Genomic DNA, 25,980 nt, shown 5'->3' on the forward strand with positions numbered 1-25,980 from the left:
CAACAGCTGTGGCTCTTTTTATTTTTTATTCTGAGGCAGAGTCTTGGTAAGTTGCTTAGGACCTTGCTAAGTTATTGAGGCTGGCCTTGAACTGGTGATCCTCCTGTCTTAGCCTCCCAAGTCACTGGGATTACAGGCATGCATCACCACTCCTGGCTCAAGTCAGTAATTCTAACTAATTAAAGATGTCAATGTACAAAGAGCAATGCCTAGAAAACTCTGTTATGCTTGGCATTAGACTGACTTCAAGTTTTTATCACATAATTATCTTAAAAGACAAAAAATAAAATTACTTAAGTCAGTGAGACTGCAAATAAGGAGACTGGCGAAAAGGCAAAAGTTACAAAAGAGAAAAATATAATGAAAATGTAAAACATTTTGAGAGAAACTCAGTATTCAAATATCAAGGTTTTATCAAAATAATTAGAAACAGACATTAAATCACAATTACTGTAATCTTGTATACCAAATCCATCCAAGCCACAGGATGGCATAGATAAATATAACAAATGAAAAAACCAAACATAATTCATTACAAGATGACCAAATCAAATCTTGTTAGCACAGTATTATTTAATTAAATGCAATCTGATTCAAAATCTCAATGGGTTTCTTCTTCAGAATTTGACAATATAATTCTAAGGATCACTTGGAAGTTTATCCAAGAAAAAATTGAAAACTCATAACAGCCAGGGAGGCTGGCATTACCAGAAATTAAATTAAAGTCTCAAATATCAGAAAGGTATAAAAACTGGTACAAAGTATAACAATTGGGCACAATGGTGCATGCCTGCAATCCCAGTGTCTCGGAAGGCTGAGGCAGGAGGATAGTTCAAAGTCAGTCTTAGCAACTTAGCAAGACCCTGTCTCTAAATAAAATATAAAAAGGGTTTGGGGATGTGGCTCAGTGACTCATTACCTAAAAAAAAAAAAAAAAAAAAAAAAAAAAAAAGTATAACAATAAAACAGAACAAACCACCCTTCCAAATATAGTAAAGTACACATAATTAGGTAAGGCCAGCATTTTGAATCATTGGGGAAAGTAAAAAGTTTTCAATAAATTATGCTAGGATAGTTTTGGTTAAAAAAAAAAAAATCAAGTTAGACTTCCCAAGTCATATAGTTAACAGATTCTAAACAGATTTAAAATGCTCAGAAACAGGGCTGGGGTTGTGGCTCAGTGGCAGAGCACTTGTCTAGCACATGTGAGGTACTGGGTTCAATCCTCAGCACCACATAAAAATAAATAAATAAAATAAAGATATTGTGTCCATGTGTAACTGAAAAAATATTTTTTAAAAATGCTCAGATACAAAGTGGGTGAATATTTATATTCATAAGATGTAATGACAGAATATGAAGGGTCACTTCTAAGCTTAATATTGAAGGTAAAAAATAAAGAAAAATAAAGTTGAAGAATTTTATTACATAAGGTTTGAAATATGTCTCCTAAAACACTGCAAGCAAGATTAAAGTTTAAAAGAAACAAAAGAGTTTTATAATATACAGAAAATGATTCACCTACCACTACAAGTCAGAAAGAAAAATGTCAAACATCCAATGCAAAATTAGAAAAAAGGATATTAAAAGATGTAATAAAAGAAAAAAAATTAAAACAGTAAACAAAAAAAGTTGGAGGAAATTCAGATTAAAACAAGATAGGTGTTGCTCAGTGGTAGTGTAACAAGTGAATTGGAGGCCCTGGGTTCACTACATAGCACCAAACAAAGACAAAATCAAGGGGCTGGAGTTGTGGCTCAGCAGTAGAGCACGTGCCTAGTATGTGTGAGGCACTGAATTTAATTCTCAGTACCACATATAAATAAATGAATAAAATAAGGGTCTCTCAACATCTAAAACAAAAACAAAAGCAGAAACAAAATAAGGCAAGTAAGAGACACTTTACTTGGAAAATTATCTGGTTAGTTTTTTTTTATTTTAAACAATATACTCAGTTTTAGTACAGTTATGGAGAAATCAGCATTCATACACTGCTGAATGTATTTACCCTGAGTGTAAATTGGTAAAGCTTTTTTAGAGGGCAGTTGAGCAATAGGTATAAAAAATACATGTAAAACCTGTATGCCGTATGTAACAATTTTACTCGTAGGAATTTGCCTTAAGGAACTGAAGACACATAAGTAAATGCTTATGTACAAGAAAGATGCTGACCACAGCTTTATTTGTAATAGTGAGAAAATGAACAAAATCAAGAATAAAAGGGAATACTTAAATAACTCATGATACATCCACATGACAGAAAATTAAAGTATCAATATAAATTATATTATAGAGAATATTTTATAACCCAAGAAAATGGTCATCACATTTTGAGTTTTTTGGTTTTGGTACTGGGATTGAACCCAGGGACACTTTACTACTGAGTTTCATCTCCAGTCCTTTATTTTAGTGTGTGTGTGTGTGTGTGTGTGTGTGTTTGTGTATTCATATACTTTGAGCCACATCCCCAGCCTTGTTATGTTTTATTTTGAAACAAGGTCTCTCTAAATTGCTTAGGGCCTCGCTAGATTGCTGCAGCTGGCTTTGAACTCTTGATCCTCCCGCCTCAGCCTTCTGAGCCACTGGGATTACAGGTGTGTACCACCATGCCTGGTCATATTCTAAGTTTTAAAAGCAGATTGTTGCCAGACGTCATGGTGCACACCTGTAATCCCAGCGGTTCAAGAGGTTGAGGCAGAAGGTTTGTAAGTTCAAAGCCAGCCTCAGCAATTTAGCAAGGCCCTCAGCAACTCAGCGAGACCCTGTCTCCAAATAAAATACAAAAAAGGGCTGGGGATGTGGCTCAGTGGTTGAGGCCCTGGGTTCAATTCTGGTACCAAAAAAAAAAAAAAAAAAAGCAGGTTGTTTATGTCATTTTAAAATAATACTTAGATAACATCTGTAAATCATTGGCATTGTTCTAAATACTTCACAAACATTAGCTCACTTAATCCTGGTCAACTCTAGAGATACATATTACAATTCCAATTTAATAAAAAGGAAACCAGGGCATCATGGGTTTATTTAAATAACTTGCCCAACGTAGTGGAATAGGTATTCAAACCCAGGCTACCTCTTCGAACAGTCCAATGACATTAAAAACACAAAGAAAAAGATACATATGCATAAAAATTGAGACTGTAAAAAAAAATCAAAATGTTAACAATGATTGTTTCTATATGGTAGGATAAAAGGTTATGTTTATTTCCTTTGCTATTATCTATAATGAACACATACTACCATATAAAAAGAAAGTAAGTATATTAAAAAGAAAAGTCCTTCTAATTCAAACCAACTTGTCCAAGTCATCTGTTATTATTTTGAGACTATAATAGGTTCTATCTACTTCTAAGCTTATTTCATCCCACTTAAGCCAACGTTAAAAAAAAAAAAAAAAATCACTCCCTCTTAAGTACTCAAATGTTTTAGTGGCAGTGACTGTTTCTCTCAGTCTACCTTAATGGAAATTTCTTCTAAGTCAATTCTACAATGCCTTGCCATTCACTAAAGATTACACAGAAGAGGTTCAAGATGTCTTTTTATCTAGAAACCTCAAAATTTTCCACTCATGACTATCTCTAGAATATACTTAAGCTGTGATAACCCTATGACCACAATAAAGATTTATTCTGGATTGGGGACCATGTTTTCAACACATGAACTTTTGGGGGGCATTCCAGATCCAAACCATTATTTTCCTTTTCTCTCAAGAACTACTTTTAACATTTCTTGCAAGTCGTCCCCACAAACTAGACAGATGCAAAACACATAATCAAAGTGGATTATCAAGAAAATGGCTCTTCAGAACTTAGATCAGAGAGCTACAGAAGACTATAGTAAGTACAATTAGCCCAAAAAGCTAATTCCATATATATGCTTGCTAAATCAAATGTGGATAGAACTCAAACAGCTTGATTATTCAGGAAATCCTGTTTTATGGATCTAGTCTGACTGAATTCAAGGGGAGAAGTTACAGACTTATAATAATAAGATTATTAAGAACAAATTTACAGATCTCAGACCAGAACAGTACTTTTTAAAAAGTCAACTGTCCTGCAACCAGGTATCTCCTGGGTATACAGACATGAAAATGAATAAGTTCACAATGACATAAAAGCAGCAAATCTACTTTTAGTAAAAGATCTAGATTGGACTTATCTTACAGAGACTTTCCTATAGATATTTTTACAAAGTGAACCACAAACAATAGCAGAAGAACCCAAGAAAAGGTGGTAATAGGACAACAGGGTTTACAGTGAAATCCGTGGCTACTGCCTGCTACAGAGGTTATGTGGGGCACTTCCCTGGAATGGAGCCTGAAGGACCCTATGGCTGTCCAGACTGCTGAACAAATCCATCTGAGTCAGTGCTGAAGCAGGCTCCTTGTGCAAGCAGCTGCTGTGAAGCAGCCCAATTTTTGATATGTGCTCATAGTTTAGCATATGATGAAAAGTCAAACTATCAAAGGTTCAAGAAAACTCTGAACCCAAGTGGAATACCTTTAGAATCACTGGAATTTTGAAGGACAGTGTACATGTATATACTGCAAGTAATCAAAAAGATGATTCACTGCTACAAACAAGTTAGTCTGGTGCAAAAAGCTAACAGAAAAAGTCCACAACAAGAGAAATGCTGAGTCCTTCCCAACATATAAAGTACAAAAAGAGGAAAAGATGATTGGATGGATGAACAGAGAAGCAATTCAGGAAAGCAAAAAGAGAAGACAAAAATATCACCAGTCTTCAGAACTTCTGAATGAGGTAAACAGTTTCTCAAGAAATGTAGCTGTATGCAATTCCCAAATTCATTTTATAAACCCTATCAAGAGTTTACCAGTCCAAGCCAGGTGTGACGGCACATGCCTGTAATTCCAGTGGCTCAGGAAGCTAAGGCAGGAGGATCATGAGTTCAAAGCTAGCTTCAGCAAAAATGAGGTGCTGATAAGCAACTCAATGAGACCCTGTCTCTAAATAAAATACAAAATAGAGCTGGGGATGTGGTTCAGTGGTTGAGTTTTCTTCAGTTCAATCCCTGGTAGTATTCCTCCCCCGGCAAAAAAATTTTTACCAGTCCAATTGGGTGTGGTAGCACACAACTATAATCACAGCAATTTAGGAGGTTGAAGCAGGAGGATCACAAAATTAAGGCCAACCTCAGCCAATTTAGCAAGGCCCTAAGCAACTTAGCAAAACCCTATCTCAAAGTAAAAAATAAAAAGGACAGGGAATGTGGCTCAGTGGTTAAGCACCCCTGGGTTCAATTGGGTTCAATCCCTGATACCAAAACAAAACAAGGGGCTGGGGAGATAGCTCAGTTGGTAGAGTGCTTGCTTTGTAAGCACAAGGCCCTGGGTTCAATCCCCAGCACCCAAAACCAAACAAACAAAACAAAACAAGACAAAATCCAAAAAACAAAAAAAGATTTTACCAGTCCAGACATAATCAACAAGTCAAAATCTCCACCTTCCTCCTTGGTATACATATACTTCCATGACAGATTTAGAAAGTTCTATAGAACTTCAGCCTACAACTCTCCAGTTTACTCTTAGTGAAGAGACAAAGGCAAATGTACAACATTATGGCTTCATCATACTTTTTCTTTTGATATTAGCATGTGTTGTTTTACATTTTATTGGCAGGTATCAAATAAAATTCCTTTGATAATTAAAAAAATTTATTCTGGAAACTGAATTGAGAACAGTTTCTTGTTCATAAGAAATAATACATAGTTTATTTCCATACCCTAGCTATGGAATTTTCCAATAACTCATCTCTGTAAAATGTTGTCAAATGGATATTCTTAAAATAATATACATATATGTGTATATATATACATATATACTAAAATACATATATATGTGTGTGTGTGTATTTTGTTGCAGATAGACACAATACCTTTATTTTATATTTATTCTTACATGGTGCTGAGGATCAAACCCAGTGCATAACACATCTTAGGCAAGTGCTCTACCACTGAGCTACAACCCCAGCCCTCAGAGATCTTAAATGAAGCACTGTACAGTAAGTGAAACATGTAAAAAGTTGAATTTTAAAAATAAAAAAACTTATCTTCATCTTATAATGAGCATATAAGGAAAAAGTTATGAAGATATGGGCTGGGGATATGGCTCAGTTGGTAGAGTGCTTGCCTCACATTCACGAGGACCTGGGTTCAATCCCCAGGATCTCTCTCTCTACACACACACACACACACACACACACACACACACACACACACGGCATTGGAGAATCTACCTAACCACGCTGTTTGTAGTTTTTTAGAACATAATCTCTTAATATTCTGATTTTTCTGGAGCAGAAAATAAACACTAAGAAGGACCTATTTTGAAAAGAATCTTGCAACCCACTATATTAAGTAATACTTGTTTCAATTCAACCCAATCTACTACACCCCAATCTGAAAATTTGAGAATTCCTAATATGAAAATCTGAAATGCAAAATACTCTGAAATCCAAAACTTTTTGAATACTGATGTGATGCTCAAAAAGTTTCAGATTTTGGAGTTTAGTAGAATTTAGATTTCCAGATCAGAATACTCAACCTGTAAAGTCTATGCAAATATTCCCAAATTTGAAAAACTTTAAAATCACAAACATTTCTAGTTAAAAGCACTTTGGATAAGGGATAGTCAACCTGTACCTGAAAAAGATTAGATTGAGCAAATATGCTAAGAAGAAAAAGACAATATTCCCCATCATTAATTGCTGGCAATTTATTTAGGAGAATGATATTTTAAGAGACCATAATAAATGATACAATAGAGCAATACTAAAAAAATGATTGAAATTAGAATAAAATTCCAAGTAAATCAAGCTTTAAATTCATAAAAAAGCTATGAAGTAATGCCATTTTTGGATCAACTAAAGTGAAAAAATTGATTATTGTACCTAAAAATAATAGTTGTTTCAGTAAAACAGTATGTTTATACTCATTCATTCATTCACTATTTACTGAACAACTACCATGTGTTAGGAACTATTCTAACATGGTAGTTAGGGAAACAATAAATTAAATGGTACACAATGAGACATCAGGCAGAAGTAGGTAAGTGCTACCAAGTAAAAAAGCTAGAGTAGAAGGGGACAATGTGAGAGCAGAATAAAGCTCTTTTAGATTGGGTAGTCTTAAGAGCCAATAGTGGAGCTGGGATTGTAGCTCAGGGGTAGAGCACTTGCCTAGTATGTGCGAGGCACAAAGTTCGATTCTTAGCACCACATACAAGTAAGTAAATAAAATAAAGGTACTGGGTCCATCTTTAACTAAAAAAAAAATGTAAAAAAAAAAAAACAAAAAAAAAGCAAACAGCCAATGGAGCAGGCACTTGAATAAAGTGAAGGTGTGTATTATGGTTTGGATATGAGGTGTTCCCCCAAAGCTCCGGTGTTAATGGAGGAATAGTCAGAGGTGAGGTGATAGCTCATGAGAGGTGTAACCTAAATTGATTAGCTCATGAGAGGTGTAACCTAAATCAGTCCATCCTATTTCTATGGGCGAACTGGGTGGTAGCTGTAGACATGTGGGGCATGGTTGGGGGAGGTGGGTTACTGGGGGTACTCCATAGAAGAGTTCATCTTTCCTTTGGCCCGTTCCCCTTCCACTTTCTGCTTCCTGGCTACCATAAATGGACTGGCTTTCTTCTGTCATGCCCTTCTGCCATGATGTTCTGCCTCACCTTGCGTTCAGAGCAGTGGAGTTGACCCAACACAGACTGAACCTCCGAAACTGTGACACAAAATGAATCTTTACTCTCTAAGCTGCCCTTGTCAGGTACTTCAGTCACAGTGATGAAAAATTCATAGAGTGTCAGTCATGCAGAGCCTAGGGAAACAGCTAGTGCACAGAGACTGAGGTGGTAGTGTGCTCACCGTTCAAGGACAATGTGGCTAAATCCAAGTCAGTAGAGCAGAGAATAGGACAATGTACACAGAGCTAGGAAGGACTGAGAGAACATAAGGTCTTGCAGAACAAGTAAAGATTTGGGAGTTTTATCCTCATGGTGATGGAAAGTCAATGGTTAGCTAGTTCTGAGTGGAGATTCAATGTGGCCTGATATTCATCTTAAAAGAATTACTCTGGGCTGGAGATGTAGCTCAGTGGTAGAGCAATCACCTGGCATGTGTGAGGTCCTAGGTTTGATCCCAGGAACTCTAGAAGAACAAAAAAAAAAAAACCACTCTAATCATTTAGTAGGTGGAGAATACTAATGTGTTGCAAGAATCCATTAGTTGGGAGGTGGCTGTTGTAGAAGTCAGGCAGGAGATAACTGTGGCCTGGGCAAGGGTAAAAGTCATGGGGGAAGTGATGAGATGTGGAATATATTCAGGAAGTAAAGTGGAACAGGAGCACAGGTAGAAGAGGTACGATCAATGCATGAAGAATGCATGCATGGAAATATCACAGTGAATCCCATTAATTTGCACAATAACAATGTGTTAATAATAATAAATGAAAGTAAAGCAGAAAGAATTTGCTGCTACACAGTAGAGAAAGAAGAGCAGAGGATGACAAGTTTCTGATGTGAGTGAACAAGAGTCATGTAAGTGCTTAGGAACATTCTGTTTGATTGGTTTGTTAGTCTGCCTATTCACTGAGTATTTCAAGAACTGAAAACAAATCAAATATATTAAATTTATAAATGTGACCTAAAATGCTTAAAGGAATGTAATTAACTAAATTTGCAAATGGTTATAACTGTCTAGGAGAATTTAATCCTTTTCATTGGAGTTTATGAAACATTCATCAAAGAACAAGAGGAAATGATTGTTCTTTATTTTTATGCAAAAAGTATTTAATATACTAATCTTGTTATCCTATTTATAAATTGAACCTAAAGACTTAAGAAGAAATAGGCTTTAAGATTTACAGTTGTAATAAACAAGGTGTTAATGTTAAGCCCAAACTGCCTTTCTACATACAAAAGCCTGAGACACTAAAAAATTCAAATTGACAAGCAGAAAATTTAATGAGATGGGAAAGATGTCTGTGACATATTAAATGAGGAGAGGAGGAAGCAAGCCACAAAATACTATGCATATTATGTCAGAAATGTATATATACATTGTTATTTACAATCACAAACTTTCTTCTAAAGAGGGTATGACCAATAAACTACAATATGTCCTCCTCACTGTGATCCTTTAGAAACACTCCTTCTCTACTGGTGTAGTGGCCTGCACCTGTAGTCCCAGCTACTGGGGAGGCTGAGGCAGGAAGATCTTCTTTATCTGGGAGTTCAGGGTTAGCCTAGGCAATATTGAGATACTCCAACACTAAAAATAATAACAAAACATTGCATTTCTATGTAAAAGCAAACCCTTAAATATTTGTTGAATCAATAAATGAAACTTTAACAGTGCTTGCTTCCAGGCCAAGGAATTATGAGTTTATTTGCTTCTGCGTCATTTCTCTGGATTTCCAAGCTTTCTACGACAACTGTACATTCTTCTAATCAGGTTTTTGCATGTGTGTGGTGGTAGGGATTTTTTGTGTGGTAGGTACAGGGCCTCCAAGCACCCTGCACCAGCCCAGAAAAAAGTATTTAACAATAATTAGAGGGACTGCTTTAATAACATGAAACATTACTTACAATATTCACAGAAAAATAAAACTGAATATAATATGAACACAACTACATTAAAAATGCTTTAAAAGGACTAAAGGAAATATGTGGTTCTCTTAGGTGGCTGTATGGATCACCATTCCTTGTCAGTATATTTATAAACTTTTCTGATTTTTCCATGTCTGTTTTTGCTTTTCTGCAGTGCTGATGAAACCCATGACTTTACATATCCTAGGCATACACCCCCCAGGCTCCATAATTTTTGAAGAATAGATCCTTTACAGATTCAATGAACTTCATATTGCCACATTACATGGACACTTCTCTGTCATCTTACTCAACCTTTTAGTAACAATAAATACAGCCAGTCTTCCCTTCTTGAAGCACTGATCTTTCTTCCCTTTCCTTCTACCTTGCTAACCACTTCTCATTCTTCTTTGCTGATATGACCTATGCCCTAAGTTTTAGATTCATATATTCAACAGTATACTTGACTCATCTATTCACCTAGATTTCTAACAGGTATTTTAAACTTACTAAATCTAAAAGGAGGCTTCCAATTCCAATCTTCCACCCCTTCACCACCTGCCCTTCTCTTAGTCTTGCCATGTCAATGAATGGTTCCACCTTTATGGTACAAACAACTCAAGTGCAACACCAGCAGGTTGCCCTTGATTCCTCTATCACCTACACATAATCCCCCACCTGCCATCCTAGTTCTTTACAAAAGCTTATAGAACACATCACGCCAACTGAAAAAAAGCTGACCACAATGATGTTGAATATTCTAAATTAACCTTAAAAGAGCAAAAATATTTATTAGTCTCACAATGACCCTAAAAAAATATTTAGGATAAAACTATTTTATTTTAAAAAAGAAACCCTTTAACATACACAATTATTAGTATTTCTTTCTTGTGGTACCAGGGATCAAACCCAGGGCCCTGAGCATGCTGTGCAAGCACAAAGAGGATGCACTGAGCTGCATCCCCTTTTCTTAAAAAAAATTTTGTTTTGAGACAGCATCTCACTAAGTTGCCCGAGTTGGCCTTGAATTTGCTATCCTCCTATCTCAGCCTCCCCAGTAGCTAGGATTATAGCTGTGTACCACCATGTCCAACTATATACTGCTTTTTTTTAAAGAATGCATTTATGTATTACTTGAATAATTAAACATTAATTTTAATAAGAAAAATCAATTACAAGAAGGAGAGATTGGTGCATTACACTGAGAAAGGGTGTTACTTAGAAATGAACAGAAGGTGCCACCAAGTGGGGAAACAGTGTATTTGCCATAGAGAAAATCAGAGCAAACCATGTTTTGTTTTGTTTTGTTTTTAACTTGGTTCAATGGAATTCAAGGTACTAATACTTCAAACTGCAAAAGAATATCTTTATTCTCCTAAATAAATGAAAACAATAATTTTAGACTGACATGTACAAAATAGCCCAAACTTTCTACCTTTCCACATTTGACATCTTTTTACCTTATTGAGTTTCATGTAGAAACTAATTACTTATGTGGCTTTGATATCCTTAATCTTATGCACAAGCTAATGGACACAAGAAAACTAAAACCTTTTGTGCATTACTGTGTGGATGGGGCAATTAGCTAACTTACAGATAAAACAGAGGGCTAGGATGTGACTCAGAGGTAGTGCCCTTGCCTAGCATGCCCAAGGCCCTGGTTTCAAGCTCAGTACTGAAAATAAACAAAATAGAGGGCAAACAAATGTGGAACAAAATGATATTTGTCATCTACCTAAATACTTTCATGTCTGGGGGTATAGCAGGTGACAGAGTATACTTAGCAGGTACAAGGTGCTGGGTTTGATTCTCTGCACCAAAAATACAAATGCAAAACAAAACAACAAAAAAAAAACTTATAAGAATGTTCTTCTGGGGCTGAAGTTATAGCTCAGTTGTGGAGTGCTTACCCGGCACATGTGAGGCCTGGGTTCGATCCTCGGCACCATATAAAAATAAATAAATAAAATAAAGGTATTGTGTTCATCTATAAGTAAACAATATTTTGAAACAAGAATGTTATTCTAAGAATTTTCTATTCAATCAAATTAAACAATCCCTGAAGAATCCCTGTTGCTAATCCCATAAGAGAATAAAAGATAAGAAAACGGAAAGGTACTTTAACAAAAACAACAGACACTAAATTATAGTACAATATTAGCCTACCAGCTAATATTCACGAAGTGCCCATAAACTCCAGGAGAAAATATGTTTTCCTCACCACTGTGAATGTGTAACCCATCAATACCTGATACAGTGATGTTTCAATGGTTGAATAAACAGTCCATAAGCAGAGAGCTGTGGTAGGTTCTAGACAAAAGTTTCTTATTTTCAAGACATACCTAGCCCCACTGCTCATCCAAGACCACCATATAAACTTTTTGTTTATCAGTGCACCTAAGAGCATTATCGGCTGCTAGCACATTCAAAGCAAATGTCTCAAGACAAGGCAAAAAAAAATGAACTCATTTCCCTACAAGATTTCTATTTTTTCCCCCATAAGATTACAGAAAATTAAGTGAACACTAAGTGAGACAGAGAAGGTGACTAAAGATCATCCCTCGTTCTATCAAAATCACTAATGCCTCCAAAGGGAAATTCGCCACTAGGTGAGATTATGCAGCTATTAACAGACATGTCAAAAGACTATCATTAGAAGCCAGGCACGGTGGTGCAGGACTGTAATCTCAGCAACTCAGAGACTGAGGGAGGAGGACCACAAGTTCAAGTTCAGCTTGGGCAACTTATCAAAACTCGCTCAAAATTAAAAATTGAAAGGGCTGGGGATATCGTTCAGTGCTTGAGTGTTTGCTTAGTATGTACGAGATGCTGGATGCAATCTCCAGTGCTACAAAAAGAGAAAAGAAAAAGAGTACCAAAAGACACCCTTGGTACCTGATAACTCGGAACAGAGGACAGAAACCCACAGCTTGCCAGATGGGCAGCATCAGATGTTCCTCTCACTGGGAGTCTTTGCAATTGTTCCTGCAGGTGACAGCTCACCCAGCCACCTGGGAGCTATGTTCTTTAACTCCCTACATGACAGCACAAGCTCAAGGGACATGAGAGCCACATCAAAGAGGTGCAGGAGCTGCCCTGACTTAAAAGCTTCATGCTTCACAACGGCCAATGTCTCTAATATCAACTCCATAGGCACAGGTTCAGGATCCTCATTCCCACAGGGGACAAGCCAGTTCTAAGAGCAGCAGTACTCAGGCAAACCTAAACACAGCCAACTCATAAAGATTTTATAATCCTCTCAATCCAGATGCGATTTACTAATCAGAGGTCAATTTTATCTAGAGTAATACAGTTGATACAATCTTATCTGGTTTCCAGGGCAACAGAGCAAAGGATTTAACTGAAGGTCATATTCTCTTTACCATTAATTTGTGATGTTCAGTTGTATACTATACTAGGTAAAATCACACCAAGATGCCTTTCTCTATCTTAACTTCCAGGCTAGTGTCTCCACCTGACTATTCACCATGGTGTGTCTGTAAAGTAGAATATGTTTTTGGTGATACTGGGGATTAAACCCAGGTCCTCACTCATGCTAGGCAAACATTCTACCACTGACTTACGTCAATAGTCCAAAAATACATCTTGTTGACTACCCCTTCCAAATCTGCTTTCTCACCCAATGTCTTCCCCATCCCAGTTACTATACCTACAGTAATTCAAATAAAAAAATCTTGAAGTTTACAAGGCACTCAAAGAACTCAACAGCAAACAACAAACAAACAAACAAACAAAAATTTTTAAAACAGGCAAATGATCTGAATAAACATTCCTCAGTATAAGATATACAAATGGTCAACTATAGGAAAAAACTTCCAACATCACTAATCATCAGGGAAATGCAAATCAAAACCAAAATGATACAGCATAATGGCACATGCCTATAGTCACAGCTACTTGGGAGGTTGAAGCAGAAAGATTGCAAGTCTGGGGTCAGTCATGGTTAACACAGAAAGACCCTGTATCAAAATAAAATAAAAGGGCTTGGAGCTATAGCTCCATGATAGAGCACTTGTCTAGCATACACGAAGCCTTGGGTTTGATCCCCAGCACCACAAACAAAACAAAATAAAAACACCAAAATGAGATATCATCTCACCCCAGTTTGATGGTTTTTATCAAAAAGATAAAATATTCTGGTAAGGATATATAAGAAGGAAATCTCATATACTGTTAGTGAGAGTGTAAATTAGTATAGCTGTCACGGAAAATAGTAAACAATAAAACAAACTACAATATGATACAGCAATTCCACTATAGAGGATATGTCCAAAGAAAATGGAATCAATGTATCAAAGAGATACCTGCACTCTCAAGAGCCAAGATCAACCAAAGTGTCTATCCATGATGAATGTATAAAGAAAATGTGGTACAGAATATTATTCAACCATGAAAAATGATGAAATCTTACATTTAAGGCAACATGGATTGAACTGGAGAATATTTTGCTAAATGAAATAAGCCCATTACAGAAAGACAAATACAATATGGTCTCCTTCATATGTGGATGCCAAAATAGTTGATTTCATAAGTAGAGAGTACAGTAGTGATTCCTAGAGCTTAGGAAGAAGGGGAAGATGGAGGGAGAATAAAAGGAGGTTGGATAACAGGTACAAAAATGGTTAGATAGGAAAAATTCATTCTAATAGTCCACTGCACAGTTGGATTAGTATAATTCACAATAATTTATTATATTTTTTATAAAGAACTAGAAGAGAGAAGTTTGAAGCTTACCAATACACAAAAAATGATAAATGATTAAGGAGAGGGAAATGCTAATTACCCTGATTTGATCACTGCACACTGCATACAAGTATTATCATATTGAATTCCATACACACATACAATTACTGTCCACTGAAAAGACTGGGAACTATGCTTGACTTCTTTTCCTCTCAAAATCCAATCGATCAGTCCATTTTGTTAACTCTCTTCCTTGAAAATGCATCCCTGTGGTAGGCAGCCTCTAAGATGGCCTCCAATGATCAACTCTTCCTGTTGTTTCATCCTTGTGTAATGTCCTCTCCTTGAGTGGGAACAACAGACTGCCTTGTTTCTAACGAACAGCAGAAATATGATGCCACTTCTGCAATTAAATTTTAAAACACTGGGGCTTCTACGTAGGGTGTTCTTTCCATTTCTCTCTGATTGCTGGATCTGGGCAGGCCAGCTGCAAATGTCAAGAGGTAGTCTTATGGAAAGGCCCACATAAGTGAGTGTGGCAGTGAATCCTTCCCAAGTCAAGCCCTGAATGACTGCATCGCAGCTGTAGGCTTGTGAGCGACTGTGAGCAAGAAACACCCACCTAGATAGCACTTGAATTGCTAACCCACAGAAACTGTGAGTTAATGTCTACTGTCTTAAGCTAAATTTGGGATAACTTATTCTACAATAATAGATTATTACAAACTCAACTTTTACAACTTGTATCACTAGCAGGCCAGTTGGGCTTCTATCACCTACCCCAGCAACTAACTATATACAGTAGCTTCTTGTAATTCCTGTGGGATTAGCAGCACCTGCTGCAGCAGCTGCCTCACCCTCTTCCTTTGGCCTTCACAGCAACCAGAGTCCAAAAGGCTGCAAGAGGGTCAACATGCAGGCATCTGTCCTTGATACAGGCATGCACCTGGCCCAGCAAGGTGTGTCAGAATCTACAGGGGGAGAGGGGTGTCCTCAGGGTGGTGGAAGGGTAGCAACACTGTGTGCGGTATTGGAGACAAAGTGGGTAAGGAAAAAATTTACTGGGGGGAGGTAGAATGGAAGCAATGGAAACTTAGTTACATACAATGAAACTGATCAAATAAGTAACTGTGTTAAGAAAAAAAGATACAAATACAGAAAGGGAGAAAACTAGAATGTTGTGTTGGATTGGAATCAGTGGTATGGTGTATACACACAAAATCATCACAGACACACCTTGGAGATGTTGGGAGTTCAGTTCTAGACCACAGCAATAAAACAATATTGCAATAAAGAGACTTAAACAAAAATTTTTTTTATTTCCTAGTGCATATAAAATTATGCTTACACAATACTGTAATCTGTCTCTCTTTGCCTTCTCTCTGCCTCATTTTCTTTCTTTTTTTTTTTCCTTTTGTGGTGCTTGAACCTAGTGCTTCCCATATACACATATTCTACCACTGAGCTACTCTCTTAAGTCTGATAATTTCATAAAATAAGACAATAATAAGTCAGGCATGGTGGGACATGTCTATAATTCCATTGACCTGGAAGGCTAAGGCAGGAAGATGAGGATCACAAGTTTGAGGCCAGCCTCAGCAACTTAGTGAAGTCCAAACTACTTACAAGACCCTGTCTCAAAATAAAAAATAAAAAGGGCTGAAGATGTAACACAGAAGTAAAGTGCCTCTGGGTTAAACCCCAGTACAAAAATAAATAAATAAATAGACACACACAACAATAAAGTATGCCATATTGATTGACTCTTTTATGAAAGATTTCTCTAGCATGCGATGCTCTTTTACCCTCAGTAGAACATCTTTTAAAATTGGAGTCAGTCCTCTCAAATACTGTTGTTGCTGTTTTACAACTAAGCTGATGTAATATCCTAAATCCTTTATTGTCATTTCAACAATGTTCACAACATCTTTACCAGAAGAGATTCCATTTCATCTATAAGAAGCAGCTTCTCATCTCATTAAAATTTACTTTTTTCTCTTTATTGTTTTTGAGATGGGGCTTACTAAATTGCCCAGGATAGCCTCAAATTCATAATCCCCGCTTCAACCTTCCAAGTAGCTGGGATTACAGCATGTGCCATTGCCCGAGCTTCTTATCCATTTAAAGTTTATCATGAGATTATAGTAATTTAGTCACATCTTCAGGCTTCACTATAATTCTAATTCTCTTCCTATTTCCACCACATTTTCAGTTACTTCTTCCACTGAAATCTTGACCCATTCAAAGTCATTCATGAGGGATGGAATCAACTTCTTCCAAACTCCTGTTAATGTTGTAATCCCTGAATCACAAATGCTCTTAATAGCATTTAGAATGGTGAATCCTTTCCAGAAGGTTTTCAATTTACCCAAATCCATCAAAGAAACCACTACCTATGGGAGCTATGGCCTTACAAAATATATTTCTTAAATAGTAAGATGTGAAAGTCAAAATTACTCCTTGATCCAAGGGCTGCAGAAGGGATGCTGTGTTAGTCGGCATGAAAACAAAGTTAATTTAATTGGATATCAGAGCTCTTTGATGACTAAGTGCATTATCAATGAGTAGTAATAATTTGAAAGGAATCATTCTTTTTAAAAAGCAGTCTCAACAGTAGACTTAAAATATTCAGTAAACCATAATGTAAACTGATATTCTATTAGGCTTTCTTGTTCCATTTATAGATCATAAGAGTAGATTGTAGGGGCTGGGGTTGGGGTTATGGCTGTAGCTCAGTGGTAGAGCGCTGGGTTCGATCCTCAGCACCACATAAAATTAAATAAAAAAGATATTGTGTCCACACACAACCAAAAAAAATTTTTTTTTAAAACAGAGTAGATTTTAGTATAATTCTTAAGGGCCCTATGATTTTCAGAACAATTTAAAGTTACCAGATGAATTAGCACCTAACAAGAAAGTCAGCTTATATTTTGAGACTTTTAAAGTCAGGCACTGATTTCTTCTCTCTCCCTATGAAAATCCTAGATGGCATCTTCTTCCAATAGGAGGTTGTTTTGTTTATGCTGAAAATCTGTTGGGCAGTGTAGTCACCTTCATCTTTATCTCAGCTGAATCTTTTGGATAACTTGCAGCAGATTCTCCATCAGCACGTGCTGCTTCACCTTGTGCTTTATGTTATGGAGATGCTTCTTTTATTAAACTCATGAACAAACCTCTGCTAGCTTCCAAATTTTCTTCTGTAGCTTCCTCACCACTCTGGGACCTTTCTCTGGATTAGGCTTTGGCTTAATAAGTGAATGTTGTAGCAGGTTTGATCTTCTATCCAGACTACTCAATCTTTCTCCCTATCAGCAATAAGGCTGTTTTGCTTTCTTTTCATTTATATGTTCACTAGAGAAGCACTTTAAATTTCCTTCAAAAACCTTTTTGTAGCTCAGTGCAGTGGTGCAAGCCTGTAATCTCAGCGACTTGGAAGGCTGAGGCAGGAGGATTGCAAGTTCAAAACCACGCTCAGCAACTTAGTGAGTCCCTAAACAACTTAGCGAGACTCTGCCTCAAAATAAAATATTAAAAAAGGGCTGGGGGTGTGACTCAGTGGCTGAGTGCCCCTGGGTTCATCCCCAGTACTGAAAAAAAAAAAAAAAAAAAAAAAAAAAAATCACAACTTTTTCTTTGTATTCACAACTTGGCTTACTGGCCCAAAAGGCCCATCTCAGCTACACATGCTGTTCTCATTCAGCTCAATCACTTCTTGCTTTTGATTTAAAGTGAGAGTAGTGGGGCTCTTCCTTTCACTTGAACAGTTAGAAGCCACTGTTTAGGGTTACTTACTAAACTAATTTCAATATGTAATGTCTCAGGAAAGAGGGAAGACTGAAGAGAGGGAGAAAGACAGGGAAATGGTCCCTTGATGGAGCAGTCAGAACACACAATACTTGCCCAGCATGGTGTCAGATGCCTGTCCCAGGGAGCTGGGAGGCTGAGGCAGGAGGATCACAAGTGTGAGGCCAGTCACAACAACTTAGCAATACCCTGATTCCAAAACAACAAAAAACACCCCAAAGGTCATGAAAACCAAATACTTGTTGATAAAGCTTGCCAACTTATATGAGTAAAGTTTGTGGCACCCCAAAACAACTACAACAGTAACATCAAAAGTCACTGATCACGGATCACCATAACACACATAATGAAAATATTATGTATTGCAAGAATTACCAAAATGTGAAAAAGACACAAGAAAGGAGCACATGCTGTTGGAAAAATGGTGCCAACAGACTGGGTGGGCGCAGGGTTGCCAACAAAACTGCAATGTGTAAAAGAAATGAAGTATCTGAGAAGTGCAGTGAATGAAAGCACAGTGAGACAAGGTAACCGTGTACATATATTTTTCTTGCTTGTCCTCAGGGGGTTTGGGAGCCCTGAAATCCCAAGAGCAATGAGCATACCTTGCATTCAGATCTTAAGTTTTTAAATACCATTCTCCATTTAAAAAAATAAACAAGTAAGGAAGCAAGCAAGCAAACACAGGTCTCCCTGGAGAAAAGGCAAAGACGGGGAAACTGTAAGATGAACCTGGAACATCTTGAGTCAGAAAGCAAGAAAATGCTCCTGGAATGATGGAGACATTTCAAAAAACCCCAAATGCAGTAGAAATGAGCTCCCACTTAGTCAAGCTAAGAGCAATTTGAGCAACAAAAAAACTAACTATAGTAATGGATTATAACCCACTGATTAAAGTAGGCATTGATATTGAATAAATAATAGATTAAAAGTTTGATAACCAATGGGATATATAACCTTGACATATCTCCCCATGAAATGCTAATAAATTACAAAGGGACAATGACTTAACTTTAGAATGGAGAAACCTGGCAGACATCTCTTAAGTAATAGAAGCTTTCATTAATAACAAAACCATCAAAATTGAGAGCTACTTTATAGAAAGCAACAAGAAAACCACAGCATTCTGTGACATTCCTGTCAAGCATGCAGTCTGAACCTAGTCATAATGAAACATTCAATAAACCCAGAGGATCATTCTACACACAACTTTAATGTCATTTTCAAAAGTGTGAAGGTCATGAAAACCAAGGAAAAGCTGAGGATCCACTCCAGTGTGAAGGAAACTAAAGAAATATAAGATGCCATGAAAGGTATGAAATCTTGCTATGGACATTGTTGTGACAAAAGATGAAACTTGAATGGGGTCTGAAGATTAGGGAATAGCAGTTGAAGGAGTTCAGAACATGCTACCTTAAAATGTGCTGCTGTGGATATTGACTATTTCAAGTTAAAGGCACTTGAAAATTAGCAGGTACAAGAAGAATACTTTGATCTTCCTTCTGTTTCTTAAAAGCAGGAGATGAAATTGTTATGTGAAAGATGTCGTCCCTATACCAAAAGGAGAGCACTGCTCTTCATCAAGGAGGGGAGGTCGAGGTGGAGGGAAATACGTACAAATAAACTCATGAACCTATTATATTCCATCATCTCATTTAGAGAAAACCTACAAAACTTAAACTGAGCAAGAAATATACTACTTTTGGTAACTCTGAAATAAATATTTCTTTTCAGAGTTCTTTTGAAATATTTATTAATATTAATTACATCACTGATAATATTATGATAAAATTATGTAATAAGCTCTAAATTATGATTTCCAACCTATTTTAATGCACCTGTGAATTTCATTAAAATATTCACTCAACTGAGAACTTGGGACTTAATGGGTTAAACTAATCCTTATCTTCCTTGCCATTTCTTCACCCAGTTCTTCTGGACTACTCTAGCCCAAGTCAGTATGTCTTGTCACATTTTCAAAATGTACTACTCTCCGTCCAATGCAGTTACTGCAGTCTGGATCTTGATGTCTCCCAAAGGTCTAGCTGTTGTTAAAGGCTTGGTCCCCAGGATGGCACTGATGGGAAGTGGTAGAACCTTCTAGAGGTGGGGCCTGGGGGGAAATGAGACTTGGATGTAAAATAAAGAGAGGGACGAAATGGCCAGGAGCAACCGAGATGCAGAACATGCTCAGGAATAACTAATCCTTCAGTAAAAGGAGGGAAATGTGCAAGTACAAGGAAAACTGGCAAGAAATTGTGTAACTCCACCCTGGCTCTATCTCTAGTCCAGCCCCCAGACCAGTCTGCTATAAAATGTTAACATCCCAACACCAAGGGGTTGCTGTCTTTCCCCTCAGGAGATAGTCCACAAACACCCCAAAGGCATCTCTGGAAATTGCCCTCACCTTCCCTTGAATATGTATCTACTGTTCTAAATAAACCTGTCTGTGCCTTAAAAAAAAAGAAGAGGAGGGACCTACTAAGAGGACTTTAAGTCACCTTCAAAGTGATAGGGGGACTCCAACCCCTTCCTCATCCTTTCTTTTACTTCCTCCCCATGAGGTGAGTGGTTTGCTTTGTCAATGTACTCTCGTGACATCGTGCTTCCTCATCACAGGTCCAAAGTCATGGGGCCAACTGGTCATGGACTGGAACCTCCAAAACTGTGATCCCAAATAAACCTTTTCCCTTTTTAAGTTACTTATCTCTGGTATTTTGTTATAGTGATAGAAAGCTTACTAGTACATCGGAATATAAGTATTAAACATTAAGTGTATCATTTAGTCCTGATTTTCTTATAAAGGCTCTTGTGTCATGCAAAAATTTTATTAAATAGGGCTGGGGGTGTAGCTCATTGGTACAGTGCTTGTCTAGAAGGTATGTGATACTGGATTTGATACCCAATAAACAAACAAAAAAAGCCAAAAAGTTTGTATGCTTTTCTCTTATTAATCTGAATTTATGTCCCTTGAATGCTCAGGCCAGTTGAAAAGTCCTAAGAGGAGAGATGCAAAATTTTGCCTCCCCTACATGGCATATTATTGTTAATCTCCTCATACTGATGGTTAAATGTAGTTATATATGAGAATATCCTTCTTCATAGAAATTACACACTAAAGTATTTAGGAGTGATGAGACATCATCTTGGCAATTTACTTTGAAACGATTCAAATATTTGTAATGGCTCTGAAAATCTGAGATTGTTCTTAAAAATCTGGGATTTTTCTTAGAAAAACAAAGGTAGGGCTGGGGTTGTGGCTCAGTGGTAGAGCCCTTGCCTAGCATGTGTGGGGCACTGGGTTTGATTCTCAGCACCACATATAAATAAATGAATAAAATAAAGGTCTACCAACATCTAAAAAATATTTTTAAAAATTTTTTAAAAAGTAAATTAAATCACATCCTAACTACCTTACCTTCTAATGAACTTTAGAAAAAAAGCCAAGGTGTTTACCATGGCTTACGAGATCTACATGATCTGGCCCAGTTGCTTCTCCTACCTCATTTATTAACATCTTCCCTGCACCCATTACACTCCAGTCAAACTGACCACATTGCTGTTCTTTTAACAGACTGAGCTATACACCTCAACCATACAGGTTTTTGTACCTGTGGTTCCCTTTGCTGGGAATTCTTGTAATCCCTTTTCTAGGTCTTTCCTATAATGTCACTTCCTTAAAGAAGCCTTCCCTAACCCTGTATTCCTTACACTTATTTTTTTAATAGCATTATTTTATTTATTCATTGTATGTGGTGCTGAGGATCGAGCCCAGAGCCTCACAAGTGCAAGGCAAGTGCTCTACCACTGAGCCACAATCCCAGCTCCTTACATTTATTGCTACCTCAAATGTACCACATACATTGTTTTCTACCTCCTCCCATGAAAGTTAAATACCTTGTTTTACTCAATATTGTACCTCAGTGCCTACAACAGTAGTAAGTACTCAGTAAATATTAAAGGAATAAAGATAAGTTGCAATTATATTATGCTGTGTGTAAAATAGTATATGGCCATCTAATTAAAGATAAATCAATCAAATTTCAAATTTATTTATGGATTAAAGGTAAGAATTCACAAATTGAGAATTCTATAATGTATCACACTGGTGGGGGTATGAGAAACAAACAACTGAGCCTCTCTAATACCACTTTTTCTTACACTCAACACAAAACTATAAATTTCCCATACAAATAAGGGTCATCAAAGGTACTCAGCCCTTAGGAAGCTCCTTTCCACAAAGAAATTTAGCTTTGTATCCTCAATTGCCCTCAGGTACCTGCTAGAGTGATCTTATCTTCTAACACTCAGTTTTTTTTTTTTTTTTTTTTTTTTTCATGAGAACTTACACGTGATTACATAAAAGGATTTGCTGGGATGAACCGTGCTTTATCTTTCCAGGATTTTTCCTATAATTCTAACTGTGCTTCATTTCACATAATTTAAATCAGAACTCCCAACCCCATCTCTCAAAATGTTGACCATGAGCATCAGTGTTAGATGAGCATACTGAAGGAGACAAATGTCATTCTGAACAAGACAGTCCACATGACTTCCATATCCTCCCAGGATCAACTCCACTCAAGGAACAATCAAATAAACAAAAACTAGGATGATACACCTCAGCTCCTAGAGCCTGTGTTCCACTTTGAGAGTGTGGTCTGACAGTTCTCCTCACATACTGATGCCCCCTAAGAGGTAAAGTTCTAAATCTAAAACCATAGCTCCCCAGACCTTAACAGAACTGCAGATTATTATTTCTCATTTAAAACAGCCCCAAATCAAGTCCCAAATGTAGCACAAGGAAGCTAATCAGTGTTGCCTCCTCAAGTTAAGAACTAATTAACTTTAAGTTACCAATGCTCCCAGATGGGTGTGGTGGCACATGCCTGTAATCACAGCAGCTCAGAAAGCTAAGGCAGGAGGACAAGTTCAAGACCAGTCTCAGCAACTTAAGGAGGCCTAAAGAGACTTAGTGAGACCCTGTCTCAAAATAAAAAATAAAAAGGGCTGGGGATGTGGGGATGTGGGATGTGGCTCGGTAGTTAAGCAACCCTGGGTTCAATCTCTAGTAGTCCCCACCAAAAAAAGATACTAATGTTCTCAATTCATCCAAATAGTAGGCCAGTTTGAAAACTAGTTATAGGTGAAATCTTACAGACATGTTTTGCTCAGCCTACACAGTAAAAAATTCACTTCCTCAGTTGCATTAGCTATATTTTAAAGTGCTCTGGGCCACATGAAGTTAGTGTTTACCCTACTGGACAGTTCAGATATAGAACACAGATACAGAGACAGCTCAGATACAGTCACTGTGGAAAGGTCTGTTAGATATGATGTATTTAAATTTTTGAATACTTTTAAAAAATTAACATTGAAAAAACAAGAACACTCACAATGAAATACAAATTTCCACCTTTAGAAAAATCATCATCTGGAAACTGTTGGTGGAATTCTTACTATTGGAATGAGAAGAGCTGAACAGGGCTGCTGTCCTCTGATGCAGTGTACTTGTGCTTTTTCAGCTCATTGTGGTCTTCACTACTCCCTTTTGTCTTGTATTTTGACATGAACTTGGAGAGGCTGCCTTTGCTAAATTAAGCAGTGACCCTTAGGCCTGAAGATGTCCTATGGGTAACTAAAAGCAGAATAAAGTGTGGCATCTCTGTCTTCATTTTGTATGTCTCCTTTATCACTTAAGTTTTGGAATGGGTTCCTACTTAGTTCTGCATGCAAACATGTTAATCTTTTAAGGAGTGCTCATCTAAAAACTAGTAATGCAAGGTTTATTAGCTCTAAATTTAGCTAATCTATTTCCCCTTCCTTCAAGAGTTAGCATCCTGTTTCAGACCCCTGAAGTGGTACCTAGAAGACTTCAGTCATTGTCCTATACATTCTAAGAAATCACTCCATGATGAAACTGCCGCCTCTAAGCAGAAGCAATCATCTCATGGGAATCAACTGTCTCCTTTCAGGATCACAGATCTGATAAACTCTGAGCAGCAAGTGGAAATTGGACCCCTCAAACAATAAGAGATTCTCCAGAGTCACCTCATAGAATGAGAACCAAAAGAAGGATCAACCAGAGCACAATTTGACCAGGCGGCTTGATTATATATATACCTCTTACGCTCTGCCTCAATTCTTCCTCCATTTAAAACTAAAGTTCCTATGAGCACCTTGAAGACAGGACTGAGATGCTGAATCTCTGCCTTCCTAATGTGGTCACTGACTAAAGTTCTTTTCCTGCTTTCACCACTACCTTTGGTTTGGTTTGGGGGTTAGTGGCTAGGCAGATTTGTTGAACCCCTGGAGCCTAGTACCCTAGTAACAATATCTGCACTTCACTCACTTATGTCACATGCCTGGGTTTCTAAGTAGAATGGGACTATTTTTGCTGATTAAGTTAAACTAAAATAAAATACCATAGCCCCTCTGATATACTTATTTCTAGTTTTTTGGTGAGATTTTCTAGATCAACTAGAAAGCATCTCCAAAGCTCAAGTGTATATCAACCAAATAGATTTATTTCTGCAACCTACAAAATAGGTAAGTACTTTGCTTTGAAATAGTTCACTCAATAACAGCATTTAGAATTTCATTTAAAAAATATGCACATTATGAAAACATAGTTTATAGAGACCTAAGAAATTTTAGGGTTCTCTGTTTACAGATGAGGAAACTAGGCCTCAGAAAAATCAAAAAACTTATGCAAAGGCAAACTGCTAGAGAAGATCAGAGCCAGGGTTCTTTTCACCTTTCCCTGATAGATAGGTGACACACACCACACCATTATAAACCCCAATATATAATGTGATGTTGACATGCCTCTATCAAAAGAGAGTTACAATCCCAGCCACTTGAGAGGCTGAGGCAGGAGGATAGCAAATTTGAGGACTGCCTGGGCAACTTAGTGAGACTCTGTCTCAAAAAATTAAATAGGGGATGAAAACCAGTGATAGCACACTCGCCTAGGAAGCAAAAAAGAGAAGAAAGAAAGAAGGGGCGGGGAAAGAAGAAAAAAGGAAGGAAGGAAGGAAGGTAAAGAGCCTGTTTCCTCCTGTTGTATTTGGGCAGAGTTTTCTAATTGCTTCAACCAATGGAATACAGAAGTGATACTGGATGATCTAAGACTACGATAAGGTACTATGGCTTTTGCCTAGCTTGCTCTTCCTCAGAGTACTTGCCTAAGGAAGCCTAGTCAACATAAAGGTTGTCCAGTTCACAGCCCCAGGTATGCCTCCAGCTGATAGCCAGCATTAACTGCCAGGCATGAGGTGAAAAACTCTTTAGATGATTCCAATTGAGGTCCCAGACACCTGAGAGTCAAGACAAATCATCCTTGCTTGGTCTTGTCTCAACTCCTCACCAACAAAAACGAGAGAAATAATTATTGTTTTAAGTCACTAAGCTTTAGGGTTAACTTGTTACACAATCATTATAACTGGGGCAAAGTCTTTCACAAGATCACTGACTGCCTTGTAAATATTCAATAAATATTTGTGTAATGAAATACTGCCAAGTTAAATGAAATAAAATGGTGACTTAGCTTACCATTCAGGAGGCACCATGCTTCCATCTACATCCCAGAATGTGTTTTTGCCATTCATTTCAGTAGTATATATAACCCATCGGTGACGGCCTGGTGGAAAGATGTGAGGAATAAAGAAAATCCTTCTTTTTTCAAAGTGTAAATGCATACTATCAAAGACGACAACCTTGTTATTAAAACATTTTTATGTGCTCTTACATAAGAGGAGTGTTAGAGGAATAAAACCATGGGTGTATTAGTGAAGGCAAGCTCTGGCAAATGTGTGGCAGGTAAGCTTTATCAACAGCCTTTCTGCCCCCACGGCAAGGTCCCT

General features: G+C 37.3%; 1 protein-coding gene and 1 pseudogene across 1 annotated transcript in view; one reads left to right on the forward strand and one right to left on the reverse strand.

Moving 5' to 3' along the window:
• Nucleotides 1-25,980, reverse strand: part of Ndufa12 (NADH:ubiquinone oxidoreductase subunit A12) — a 33,462-nt gene that overhangs the window by 1,818 nt on the left and 5,664 nt on the right. The window contains exon 3 of the mRNA XM_047549989.1: nt 25,670-25,757. Within this exon, the coding sequence (XP_047405945.1) occupies nt 25,670-25,757 (88 nt within the window). The remainder of the gene's footprint in view (nt 1-25,669; nt 25,758-25,980) is intronic.
• Nucleotides 3,890-4,852, forward strand: LOC124982189 (serine/threonine-protein kinase VRK2-like; annotated as a pseudogene).

Source organism: Sciurus carolinensis, chromosome 4, assembly GCF_902686445.1.
Source record: "Sciurus carolinensis chromosome 4, mSciCar1.2, whole genome shotgun sequence".
NCBI lineage: Eukaryota > Metazoa > Chordata > Mammalia > Rodentia > Sciuridae > Sciurus > Sciurus carolinensis.